This window comes from Hyposmocoma kahamanoa, unplaced genomic scaffold (genome assembly GCF_003589595.1).
Source record: "Hyposmocoma kahamanoa isolate Upper Pololo Valley unplaced genomic scaffold, ASM358959v1 138, whole genome shotgun sequence".
Classification (NCBI taxonomy): Eukaryota; Metazoa; Arthropoda; class Insecta; order Lepidoptera; family Cosmopterigidae; genus Hyposmocoma; species Hyposmocoma kahamanoa.
The window spans coordinates 2,437,827-2,452,338 of record NW_020653492.1 but is presented as its reverse complement, the minus strand read 5'-3'; the positions used below and the strand labels follow the sequence as shown (position 1 = coordinate 2,452,338).

The 14,512-nt window shown below is 35.5% G+C and overlaps 1 protein-coding gene across 1 annotated transcript; it reads left to right on the top strand.

Moving 5' to 3' along the window:
- The first annotated feature begins 1,154 nt into the window (after positions 1-1,154).
- LOC113240387 (ras-related protein Rap1) lies at positions 1,155-2,289 on the top strand. Its single transcript, XM_026477677.1, has one exon. The coding sequence runs from the start codon at positions 1,306-1,308 to the stop codon at positions 1,858-1,860; it is 555 nt and encodes a 184-aa protein (XP_026333462.1). The 5' UTR covers positions 1,155-1,305; the 3' UTR covers positions 1,861-2,289.
- The last annotated feature ends 12,223 nt before the right edge of the window (positions 2,290-14,512 follow it).

Genomic DNA, 14,512 nt, shown 5'->3' with positions numbered 1-14,512 from the left:
GTAGTATGGTGCTTTTTAAATTAAATTTCGAAAAACTCAGAAATGCGAATCTGGATTCAAGCCCAAGACCTCTGCTTGAGAGAGAAGGTACCTATATTATACACTCGCCCTTGACTGAAACGGTAGGTATGTGTACAATAATTGATTTTGACGTCAATACGACACAGTCGTCATCGCATGTTCAGTGGAATAAATACTTTTTTATAATATCAATATATAATAAAGGTCCAGGTTTGTAAGTGTTTAGGTAAGCTTACATCATCTCTTCAAAGATGATATTATACTATTTCGAAATCTGGATTTACAGAACTGTATTGTTCCTGGACGATTCAATATTTTTAAACGAAATCTGAAATTAAATATAACGCCCTCTAGCGAAGTTTACACGAAGTACCACAACACTTTTGTGTTGCCATTTTTATTTCCTGTTTTCTTATATTTGCTACTATAACATTAAAAAATCGATATTGTTATCGATTACATTTAATATAATATTCTTATCTAAAATATATTATATAAAATATTTAAAAATCATTATTGATTAACATTCAATATTTTGCTTCAACTTGTATCTCAAGCAACCTTGTTTCCTTGTTGTCAAAAGTTGATGTTATTAGCTATTTTCAACATTGCTATTGATGCCTCATATTATTTATGAATTAGTAATTTTACGCCATATAGTTACATTATTTTATGACTGTCACTGAAAATAAAAAAATCTGCAAATGTCTTGAGCTAGTCATAAAATTACATATGATTCATACCTTTTATTACATACATTATTAATTTATTAATTATTTGGCTAGTACTCAGATGTAAAAGTAAATAAATTATTAACAATATCTAATATGCTTGCATACTTATTTCGTATAAATATTTTCCCTCTGCACTAATCAATCGATTGTGCTGTGTGTTTAATCTAATAACGCGCAATGAAATAATCACTCTTTGCATCCGTTGAATGCTCACTAGTTATTGTTTGTGCAGTAGTCGTTTGTTTTGGTTGCTCCCTGCACTGCCAATAAATTTGTTCTGTTTTTTTTTTTTATTTGTAGGTTGGTGACGAAAATTAAAATGAAATCGATTTCTGATGTCATTAAATGTCATTATTAATCATCCATTTTAGTAGATTGAATACAGAATTTACTGGCCACACTAACATAGTGAGCCATCGCCCTGCTAACGGTGTCATGGCGGTTTGACTTGTTATAAGTTTTTTTGCAATAACTCAACAGTTAATGTGCTTTTTAGCGATTTGATCTTTGATTTTAACAATTAGTATCACGTGACACAAAACAATCAAAAATGCGCGAATACAAAATAGTGGTGTTAGGTAGCGGGGGCGTGGGAAAGTCCGCCCTGACAGTGCAATTCGTACAAGGCATCTTTGTGGAGAAATATGACCCCACCATCGAAGACAGCTATCGGAAACAGGTGGAGGTAGACGGGCTTCAGTGTATGCTCGAGATCCTAGACACGGCGGGCACAGAGCAGTTCACGGCGATGAGGGATTTGTATATGAAAAACGGGCAAGGGTTCGTGTTAGTGTACTCTATCACGGCACAGTCGACGTTCAATGACCTACAGGACCTGCGAGAGCAGATCCTGCGGGTGAAGGACAAAGACGACGTGCCCATGGTACTCGTGGGCAACAAGTGTGACTTGGAGGCGGAACGCGTGGTGGGCAAGGAGCAAGGCGCCAACCTGGCGCGCCACTTCAACTGCGCCTTCATGGAGACCTCCGCGAAGGCCAAAATCAACGTCAACGACGTGTTCTACGATCTAGTGCGACAGATCAATAAGAAAACACCCAATATTAACAAGCCCCCAAATAAAAAGAGAATATGTGTTCTTCTGTAAGTGTTGCGGGAGCCTCCAACGTGTCTAGATATAAAATATTTAATGATTTCAAAGACTTCTCGTACCCGGATTTGGCTCTTGACAGTTCCCTAAAATTATGTAGGTGGGTCGTAGTACGGCCACTACCTGTAGCATTTCGAGAATGTGCATTTGTTGAGCTGTATCGTGATCCAGTGTTATGTGGGTGGGATATGCACAGCGTTGTAGAAGATATCACAGTTCCTACATGTAGTTCTCAATTGGCTTGGCTCCACTCTTGTTGATAAACATCCCAAATAGATAATTCAACAATTCTGTGTGTGTTTCATTCGAGGAATTCCAATTGTAAAGTGTGGATGCTGTATGTTCAGAAGTTAATTGTAAACAGTTATCAATTTGATTCTGTTAATATTGTTCAATGTGGGTCCATTGTTTGGAGACCATGGGGAGTTTATTCTAAGCGAAATGGTTCCACATACTACTATTAATATTCATTGTAAGGAAAATAACATGCAATATTAATTAATTTACTAAGTAATTCTTATAATATACACTTCGTGGACTCCTTATTCCGATAGCATTTTTTATTATCTCGTGGTTAATAATCAGCTGTATACATAATGATTTGTGTATTTTTATCATATTTCAATGAATAATGTTAGAATGCTATGTGCAGACAGTCATTTGTCAATTACTATGAACAGGAAAATTAGAGCAAATGAGGTTTTTGTCACAATAACCTCTAGGGAGCATGTTCATGGTTGTTAATGCTATTAATTATTGAATGTGTATTATAGCCTTATAAATACGAGACAGGTAGATGTAATAACCTCAATGTAGTTAGTGATACGGCAAGCAATATTAGCAAGTGCATTACTGCTGTCTGTACCTAGCATAAGATGATTATTTAGTGATAATATATTGTTGCAATGGTACTGATGTAACTGAGAGCCCCATACTTCTGAACGGTTAGGAAGATGTTGTCTCGAGCAGGCTCCGAAGAGACCTGGATATGTGCCAGTCGGCCTGAACCAGTGTGTAATGGTTAATAATTAAGGATACATTAAATTTTTTCAAATATATTATTGTCTTGTTATATAATTCAAATGTATCAAAGGAAAGTTGATATGTGACACTGTTTAGGACTCGGTAACTTTGAACAAATATTAGTGAGCCTTAGGTGAGTGCACCCTGCTGACTGTAGTGTCTCAGGTCTGTAGAGGTACGGGGCACAGCCAGCTAGAGGGCTGGCCTCGCACCCAATATAACAGACTATTAACCCCTTTCCTATGAAATTAACTAAAAAATTTTATCGTTATTATAAATGGAAAGAAGTTTTATAATTACTGGCTCATTTTCATGTAAATTACCATCCCTATGTTTTGCTGCTACAACTCTGTTAAACATAATAATTATAGGTGTTCAAATATTGTTACAAGATTAAATGTTTCAATTCTCTTCTGTTAACATGTAAGGTTAACTGCACAAGGATATTGGTAATCGATCTGAGTTGAATTATATTTTTATATATTATAATGTGCAAATTAAGAACTTGTATATTTTTATCTTTTTCAATCAATAATCGACATGTACAATAACTATTAATTTCTTTTTTTTGCAAATTTATCAATAAAACCAATTTTAAATATTAACGTTTCGGGTTGTATTCGTTTTCCCTGTGAGATGTCGGCACGTCATCGTAGAATAGCAGCGCCGAGCTGCGGGGCGTAGCAACGCTGCGCAAGCGCACAGTGCGCGCATTATCTCGATGAGTCACATCCAGCGCGCCGCTGCCTCACCCTCGCACTTCCAACGAGCGTCAATTGGGTCGGAATGTTAATGGAATTTAATTAAATCAAACGACAATTACCATCTACAACTATTTATTTATTGACTTGACAAGTGTAAAAAACTTCCATAAAATGTGTCTCACTTAATTATTACAATGTAATTATAATACTATAAACGATAGGTAAAATAATATGGCAGTGTGACGTGGCGGGCGTATGTCCATATTCTAGTAGCATAAGAATTGACACAGTCCATTGGTAATGAACACAATACGCCTAACTTTGTCTCCAACAATGACCTAGTTAATCAAGCTATGTAATCTATGTCACAAATCAAGTGTCAACTTACAAATAAGACTTCTGCACCCCATTATGTGAAACAAGGTCTAATACATAGATCGAGCTCACTTATGAGGCGCTTGTAACATACAAACTAAGTCTTTAATACATAGGTGATAAGTTTTAATTTTTAATTGAATGTTGAAAGCTTGCGAGTGTGTGAATCTACATACAATGCGCTCTCTAAAAATTCCACTTACTGGGGACGAATAGATAAGTTAACAATATAATGAAACTGTCGGGGACTATGTGTGTTCGCTTATCAAACAACAGGGTCACAAAATATCCTGCGACATCCTGAACACCCAAATGTTGTTTTTTATAATATTGAACAATAGTTATCATGAGGAATTTGAATTTATAATAAAAATCCTTCAGTCCTAAGCGTTATCTGATGAATATAGTTGCTTATTATGAGCTAATTTTGTGCGTAACTATTATCTTAAAATACGACATAAATACTACATTATATAGATAACATACATATACAAACACTTTGTTTAGTAGAAACACATTCAACGTTATCTCAGCTGTATTGTATTCTTTTGTTTAATGTAAATGACATATTCATATGACAGATGTTTGTTTACGAGCGTAATACAGAGTGAAACGGAAACGTGGAAAGGAAATTATTAACATTTTATTATGTAACAAGTACGCCAACCTCCATTTGGCCATCGGCAGGCTACAGCCAGTACTCCATAGTTCCGTACGCAATGCAATATATATTAATGTTGATAATAATCTTATTTTGTACTGCAAGTGTATTTCTTATATATATATTATATTTAAGTTAACAAAAGCATATTTGGCTAATAACCATTGAGGGAAATACTGAAATGTAAACACATTTTACTGTTCTATATTGTTACTGGTGGTTATAAGGGTACATTGACTCAAACTATAATTCTAAATGTTTGTCTAGACTACGCGTCTAGACCACTTGATTTGAACTGGTCTGTTGGTCCAACCAAGCCATCTTTAAGTAACCTGCACGTCATGCAGCGGACAGAATATTCAAACTAAATTATGTAATTCGAAAGGTGAGACAAATTTTTGCTTTTAACTTAATTAGCAGGAGTTTTAAAAATTTTCCTCCCATTTTTATACCATGGGAAGAATTCATTCAAAATTTCTCTCAATATACATCCGAAGTATAACTAATAATATTAACATCCTGTATCGCAGAACAGGTTTGCTTTTATTATAAAATGTTTTCCATTTCACTTGTGTGCTGCGCTCACTATGTAAACAACAGTTAATTTATTCAATAGTCATTTACACACGGTGAAAATTTAAACGTCCTATCTCAATTTAAATCCCTTTGTATATAGTTTTATACCAACTTTAATTGCGGGGAATTCTCTGAAATACAGTAAATGTTTATTAACTACCTGACTCAAATGTATGAAACACAAAAAAATAGGTTATTTTGTTGTTATTTCTCTATAGTTAAATTTGGTTTCGTGTATTGAAAACACCACTAATGGGATTTCAGCTAATACAGTAGAAATCTATATGCTCCCTCTTTTCTAATTACTATATCTTACTGAGAGTTTATAAGCTAGTACTATCCACTGATCGTCTAGGTCCAGTTACAGATTGACTTATGAGCACTTTGCTAATTCAAAATTACGTTGTCTTACAATAATTGCTTATTGGTAGTTCCGACGAGATATTTATGATAAAATAACGTTTCTTACTTTGTCGCATAAGAATAAATGAGCGTTTCTCTACATTTTGAATTTATACCATTATTTTATATGAATTAAATTGCTTTTTCGTGTACCATTAAAAGGTTTAAATCTCCACCGTGTATAGAAACTGAGGTTAGTGACAAATCAGGCATGACTGATCAAAGCCGTGCTCGCTAGCATAGTAAAACAGTGTTCTATCGGGATCTAGGTATCTAGGAGCATTAGAAATCTAGGACACTCTGAAGTAAATTATGTATATAGGTCACATGTAACGTTGCACCTAAAAAGGAAATTGTCCTCGTACATTTAATTAATGTTTGTTTTTGTCTTTTACGTACTTACAGCCACACGATAAGTAACAAACGAACCGTCTCAAATCTAATATATTTCGCCCGGTGTTCTGAATTTAATCGCTATGTAAATCAACGAAATAATGAAAGATTTTGTTGGTTCTCAAAAATAGTATCTTAACGATTTGAATAAGAACCCTCAACTCTCATTTCCTCTTAAGTTTTTATAGCGTTATTTTTTTTTTTTTGTAATTTAATATCGGGATATTAAATTTAAATAATGGAAAAACAAACCTAAAGTGCGAAAATCGTGAAGTTTAAATCAATGTCTTGTCTTTTCATTATGGAAAAAACCTGATTTCTATATAAGGTTTTTATTAAAAAAAGAATAATTTTGTTCAGTTTCGAAATCGTCTATCAATCACTTTTCAAACATTTTCTTTTGTTAATAAAAACCATACATAGAAATCAGGTTCCTTCCATAATAGAAGAAATAAAAACTAAACGTATAAAAACCTGTTGGAAATTGAATAATACGCACACACTCATAACCCCGCACTAGGGAAACCCTGTATTGCGAGTGCCATGGACACATAAACAACTACAAATTAAACCCAAACTCACGAAAAGTAATAAAAATAAGAAAAAAAATGTAGACCTTACTATTTATTTCTCCCGGCCCGGGAATCGAACCCGGGACCTCTACGTAGCAGAATCTTGGCAATATCGAAACTGGCAGTTTAATATTTAACATGTGGCCGTGGATACGTACAATAAATTTGCGAGGCCGCTTTTTCGGTGTCGTAACGTCGCTATTACCTATTTACAGCAATTATGACGAACTCTAGCAATGCGGCAGTGACGCCGTGTCGAAGCGTCAGCGTTCACTGTGCAGAACAGCATTCAACGTTCAAACAATTCGAAAGGCTGCAAATCAGTAGCTTACCACAACAGTAGGCCGCAGATAAAATTATAAATTCTTAGTTCAAAATTTTACCTAACGTCATTTACATGACTATAAAATTTGCATTTAAACAACGTGACAGCATGCTGTGTGACTTTGTGTACAATTTTACTATTCTAATTTGAAAAACTAGCCTCGTGTCATGACCCTGCGTCAGGGTAATCATGACACACATTTACCATACACGCTTTGCCACAGCGTCACTGACACGGTTGCTCAAAAGGCTACCATTACGTAAATTCTTATCTGCAATGCAATAAGTTCTTAAAAAACAATACAAAGTCAAACGCTTATGACGTTCGTATTTTATTGTGGAAATACCGGCGTTTCAAAGTTCACATTACGATTATAATAAAACGCAATTTTTATTCTATAAATAGTCAATGTTCATATTTAAGAAATATGCTAGCCTTTTTCATCACAGGCATACTGTTCTACAAATATGACAAACTAGTTTTTTTTTATGGGATGGTATTCACCACCAGTGCGTCAGTTGTTTATTTGTAAAGAACAGGTGCAAGATGTTGCTTTATAATAGGGATATCCTCTGCGACCGCATAAGGTATACCTTACACATTGTAAGCTATAGAACTAAAATGTCAAATATTTTTTTGAAGTAGCTGAAACGCGTTGATATAGCATACTAACGTCATCATCGTCACTAACCGTAGTTTATGTGTTCCAGCATATAGGAACTATTATTCTCAATGACTGTGAAAACCGATAAAATTGTAGGTAAGTTTTTTATTTATACCTCTTAATACTACGCAATGTTCCATACTGTAGGTTATTTAAAAGTTATTTATATTTTACTTCTTCATTAATTAATACAAATTTTTTTCTTACATTTTGGACGGATTTCGTAACACATTAAGGTAAAGGCGGCGATGTTGATATTCAATATTTTCGGTCAAGTATCGGCGTTAATTCGCTGTTTGTACTGATTCTCGGATCGGCAGACTTAGCGCATAAGTTGAAAAACGACTACTGGTAGATTAAATAATATTTATCGATGGATTTCAATGAATAATGTTAGTTTTAGTCTGTCGTATTCTTCTGTCGAATTATGATTGAAGGGTTTGAGTTCAATAGCTGACACGACAGAAAATATAAATACCAGTTTAATGCGGCAATACTAGTGGAATTTCCAATTCGGTAGAGCCGTCTTTCTCCTCATGCGCTTAGCCTAGATAGGCTTGATCCTTTATATCGTATAACATTTTATATGATTGAATTTATAAAATTCAGGAATGGCTCTCGAAAATGTTTATAAGTTGACTTTCAAGGTAGGTGGTGGTCAGGAAGCTGAAGCTCGCACTTATTTTTTATTTTTAGCCGATTTGAACCCTGAAACGGTGACGTTATATTTGACTTTCGACATCAAGTTCGTGGTGTCAGTAAAAATTATTTTTTTCAACAGAGACGTTCAACAGCCAATTCCTCAGTCTTCTGCCTGTAGAAGAATGATAAACCAATTCATATATTTAAAACATTCTTACGTTATGACTAATATTAGGAACATGGTCTCAGAAACTCGTACTAAGTTTTATGAACACTAGTGACAAATTGACTAATTTTTCAATTATGACTAATACGTGACCTCACTACGTAAATTGGCTGCAAAAAGACTAAATAATTACAATTAAATTAATTGGTTTCAAGTATAATAATGTACTTAATTTTTATATAAAATTTGAGATCACAAATGATGTAGTAAATTAATTCCATGAGCACACGCTCCTCCTCGTATACGCCCCAGTAAAGGTTTCGTAAAAATCTCTCGGCCACAGAACTTAAAATTTGTTAAGAAAACATTCTTATTGACTATAATTTAATCAATATATCGAGTTAACACATTTGGTGTAGAATATTATTTGGAATAAACAACATCACAATCATAGACTAGACCGGTTTTTTTTATGAATCACTAAGTAAGCAGTTAAAAAACTAGCTTCCTCTACTTCCGCATAATTGACCTTATGTGACTCAGCTTTACGTTGTGTCATTCATGATTGGTTTTTAAGAATTTTATAGTATCTTTCTATTACTAATCAGGTAAATACGTCACTTGCCATGACATCGGTTGCCTGATTTCAAGTTTGAACATTTCCTGGCCTGAGTACCAGAGCAACAAAATTAAATGTTAAATAATTCAGAAGACAAAAACAATTCAGAAACACCTGCAGTAGGTACTAAACTCGATTTAAAACAAATATTTAGTTGTAAATAGTTTTTTGCCCTCGATTTTGAGCATTAATTTAACGTACGTTATTAATTTTAATTATTAATTAAGTAGGGTACAGGACACTGCCTCCATGGCCGAACGGTTACCATGCCGTACTGCCACGCAGAGGTCCCAGGTTCGATTCCCGGGCCGGGAGAAATATTTGTATGGCCTACATTTATTTATCTCGTGAGTTTGTGTGTAATTTGTGGTTGCCTATATGTGTGTGTCCATGGCACCCGCGACACAGGGTTTCCCTAGTGCGGGGCTATGTTGAGTGTGTGCATTATGTGTGCGTGTGCGTTATTTTTACTAAAATCTTTTAGGGAGTCATTTTAATATCTTTAATGTTATGTAAGTTAAAGACTTTTCGGCACGAATCTGGTAAATTTCAGTATAAACTGGTTGTTACTACTTGGTCTGCATGCTAGTTTCCACACTACAGAAAGAAGTCTCACAATTAATTTCATATTCTTAAACAGTCAAGTCTTCATCTGAGGCAACCGTCGGCTACAGGCAAAAGTAGGCATAATCCTGCGTGAAATGATGACATCATTATGCTAATTATTTACGAAATTTGATTTCTATGCTTATTTGTTCAATGTTAGCTACCAGACCTCTTCCTATAGTAACCAAACTAGAGACCATTCGTCATAATTATATTCATAATCTACATATTTCCAAAAATAAATATAGCGAGTCTGCGAGGAAAACAATGTAGAAAACAATTTCAATTGTTACAGTCTCCATACATCTTAGTAAGGTATTAGTCAATAATGCGTAAGGCTGATTCACATTTGTTTGAAAACAAGTTTGGAATAATTTGCATTCACAAGATTGTTAAGTGGTGACGTACACACATCAAAAAAAGTTTGCGATCACTTCGAAAAACTGAAATCCTTTTTGTTACTGTAGATTATATTATGATTTTTTCTTATTTTCAGATTCTTTATTTAAAAATAAATTAGAACATAAAACAATGACCCCGTTCAATTGTTTTTTCATATAAAAAGGCTTACAGTCCTAGCTTACGCTCATTCAGAAATCTGATTTAGTCAATTATAAGCGATTCAAGATATTTTTCGCGGAAAGTTGTGATTGAAAAAATGCCAAGAGGATTATCAGAGATTTTACGAGCTAGAATAGTAACTTTGAGGGAAGAAGGATACACCACGAGAGTAATAGCACGCAGACTTGCTATATCCCAATCCTGTGTCGTGGCTACGTTGCAGAGGTATCACGGAATGGGGAATTTAGCTGACCGACCCCGCAGCGGTCGCCCAACTGTTTTGACAGCTGCCCAAAAGCGCTATATTAGATTGCTGGCAGCCCGTGATCCAACAATCAACGCCACTAAAATAAAAGCAGAAGTCAGGGCCGCCTCTGGGCTTGAAGTTAGCACGCAGACCGTTCGCAATTGCTTGCACCAGGCTGGATTACGAGCACGGAGGTCTTGGCGAGCTCCGCTCAATTCCCGGCAACGTCAACAACGAAGATTGCAGTGGGCTAGACTTCGGCAAAATGAAGAAGGTGAGGACGAAAACATTTGGCAAAACTGTCTCTTCGTTGACGAATCCCGAGTCAGCACTCATCCAGATAACCGACGTGTCCGTGTCTGGAGAAGACCAGGCGACCGTGAAAGACAAAGAACTGCCACTGGAACAGTTCAGCAAGGCGGAAAATCGGTGTCCTTTTGGGGTGGCATTATGATTGGAGCTAGAACGCCTTTGATCCCGTATCGGGGCTTCATGACAGCAGACATGTACAAAACAGTTGCTATTGATGATATCGTCAGACCATTCCGAGTAAACCATGGGCACCAATTTGTACTGGTCGATGATAATGCGCCCGCACATCGAGCTCAACGAGTCAATGCTGCTCTTCAAGAATACGATATCACACGATTAGACTGGCCTGCCGGCTCGCCCGACTTAAACCCAATAGAGCACGCGTGGGATGCTCTTAAACCAGCAGTATGGAACCGTGAGCCACGTCCCCAGACAGTTCCAGAGCTCAGGGAAGCCGCTATTGAAGAATGGGATAGGTTACCCCAGGAAATGCTGGATAACTTGATCCTCAGCATGCCCAGGAGGATCTTCGCATGTATTCGAGCCAGGGGAGGAGTTATTTTATATTGAATTCACACCTTTTAATAATAAATTGTTGTTTAAGTTTAATTAAACAGTCTTTTTCTTTCTATGAAATTTCTATCACTATTACATTATGATTAAAGGCTCAATTTTTTAAAATAAATAATAAAAAATAGTTTTATATTTTAATTTCAAACAGGGTATTCCTATTTAAAGAAAGCATACAACATAGATTTTTTCTTGATAAAGTTAAATTTAAAGAATTATAGGAGCTTATGCTATTGATCGCAAACTTTTTTTGATGTGTGTAGTCTTGACGAGTTACATATTTCATTCCCTGGTATTCAAAAGACCAGTGCCAAACCCAGGGAATTTAGAATTTGGTATTAGAGCTCGATAGGCTAGCCTAGGTTAGTACTTCTTATCTATGTGCCTATAATTGAGATAGGATTTGTCAATCGGTGGAAGTTCTCTCCGATTGTTGCCCAAGGTGTGTCAGACGTACAGAAATGGGATGGTACGTTGTGAGGGGAGGCTTTTTAGCGATTAGTACCGCGGACGGTAGGTAAGGAGGTCCTGGGTTCCATGAGAGCTGATATTTCAAAGTGATTTAAGCACCATTTGCCTGACGAGTTGCCAGGGATGGATGGCCCTTATTTCGTCTCTATTTCTGGTTACATGTTCGATGCAGGCATACAAAGAGCAAGCATACAAGCTCCGTCATGTACAGTCGATGTTCTAAGATGAACCCTTCTTTCTTGCGCTTTCAACAGAAAAGTGTTTAGGAATTCGAGCCATTTGATTGAAGTTTTGTATTTATGTAATGCAATTAAAGATCAAATTTTCTTTAGAAGCTTCATAAAATGTCATCCACTAATCTGCCACCTTTAGTTGACAGGGCGCATGTGACATTTTTCAAAAACATTTGTTATACAGCTGTGATCAGTAAATAATCTCAGTACGGAGTACGTACTAACAAAGCCGACCTTAAAATTTCGTGGAATTACATCTATTTACCAAGTTTTATTGAAATCGGTTACCGGAAAGTGCGCAAAACCGGATTCATCCCCTAGTTTTTTTTTATAATATCAAATGACGGGACGAACGCCTATCCATAACAGTTGCAGTGCCACTCAGAGTTTTAAATCGCAAAGATCTGAGGGGCACTGCCACTGCGCCCGTCACCCTGACACATAAGTTGACAAGTCCCATGTGCCTGTAATTTCACCAGCACACTCACCCTTCAAAATCTGAACATAGCAATGCTGACATTACTGCTTGGCGGCAGAGATAGGTAAGGTGGCAGTACTACCCTGGACGAACTCTTTCACAAGGAGCTCCGTCGCTCTCATAGTTCGGAATTTTCTAGGTTTCACACCTAGTAATGAAATCTAACACCAGGTAATGAAATTTACGTCTAGTCTTTACATTTTTATTTATCATTTCCCGATTAAAAAAAAAATACCTACAATTTATTAAGAAGATATTTATTACCTTTATGACTTGGTGAAGACGATCCTTTAAGACACTACTTTTAATTCATCAAAAACTAGCAACCGACTAATTAAAATCCAGTAGATAGCTCTAAACAAAGATGGGCTGGCGCCGGGTTTTAACCCGGTGCTTTGTCGTGGCGTAGTTTTGTTGTGGCGTTGTTTGTGTTAAATTGATGCCCAAAATCGTGGGCAAAAATTATTTACAACTAAATATTTGTTTTAAATTAAGTTTAGTTCAAATTTAATAATATTATTACAAGTGTTTATTGCTTTCTGGTAGAAGAAATTCGATGGAATTGAAATAAATCGTTACAAAAAATCGTTAGATCGCTTGCACTTGAATCGATCTTCATAAAATTCAAATCGTAATGTATAATAATCGTATTGATAATCCACATTCCAAGGTAGAAGTTTCTGTAGAGTAGGCTCGTTTCGTCTAAAAAAGATTTTTTTAGACGAAATTTGGTACTAATCATGGAATTATACCAAATTTCGTATTCGACGTTTCTGCCCACGATTTTGGGCAGAAATGGGTCAAAACCGGTCAGGCTGATTGGGGTTTTACTCACTGTCCATCTCTGGCTCTAACTTATTATGTAAATAGGACGAAGGAAGCGCCCTTCAGAATAATTAATATGAATATTTTGATTTTTTACTTCCAATAATGTCACATTTTTATCATTATCACATCTGCGTATTCATTGTTTTTACCTGTTAATTTGAACTAAAACATTGCATACGCGAATTCTCATAAATACGTTAAAAAAAAAGAGTACCAGTTTTTTCCTTTCAACATAAGGATACCAGAGATTTTTCCTCTGCTACCTAAATAATGGATGCCACATTTTTTGTTTAATTTTCTTAATATTTATACGTAACAATTCACACTAAACAATTATGCAAACTTGAGATACCTATATTGTTATTATCGGAAACAGAACCATCGCTCTTAAAGAGCTCAACCACTGAGTCAATCGCGTCTTATAATAATAAATAGAGGACAATCAATGTATCATCAAAATGCGACGACAAACTCTATTATTGTGCATAAATAATATATTATGACTGTTCACATACGTGTGTCTATATATATGTTTCGAACGTGTTTGTTCAACTCATATAACGTGATAAATACATAATTTACCTTGAACCATGTATGTAATTAGATCTGTGTGGTTAACTATACGCACAGAATTCGTTATTCATCTCGTGATAAATTTCGCGTATGGAAATTCGAATTTACGAAATTTTTGGAAACGCAAAATTAAAAAACATCACCAGCATATACTTGGCTGCTGGATAGGTAGCTACTACCGTTCTGCCCAATTTTTTAGTATAGTAAATCTGCTAACAGGCAACAAATTTGTGATTATATGATTGCACCCGACCCTTCAGCACTGCATCCATACTATTAGCATCGATCTAATGATACCCCATATAAAATATAAGTTTGATATAGACGCACTGCTAGAGTGATGCGGGGTCAACCCAAATGAAACTTCCTAAATGTCGCAAATGTTTATAAGCAGTGCCTATTATTTTTCATCAGGTGAATCATTTGACTGTTTGTCAGTTTGAACCGCAAATAAACTTGTTTACATCAAACATGCAAATATATTCTTACTTTAATTTTCATGAAAATTTTCTTACAGAACTACTCTTTCATCTACTTCAGTGACTACTTTGTAGCTCTAAAGAAATTTAAAAAGAATTTACAATAAATGCTAACTTCAATATTGTAATAGTGTCGATGTTTTTCTATTCTAGGAAAATGATAACGGAC

Excerpts from the sequence above, each read along its gene's own strand:
- LOC113240387 (XM_026477677.1), top strand. The coding sequence starts at position 1,306 with ATGCGCGAATACAAAATAGTGGTGTTAGGTAGCGGGGGCGTGGGAAAG.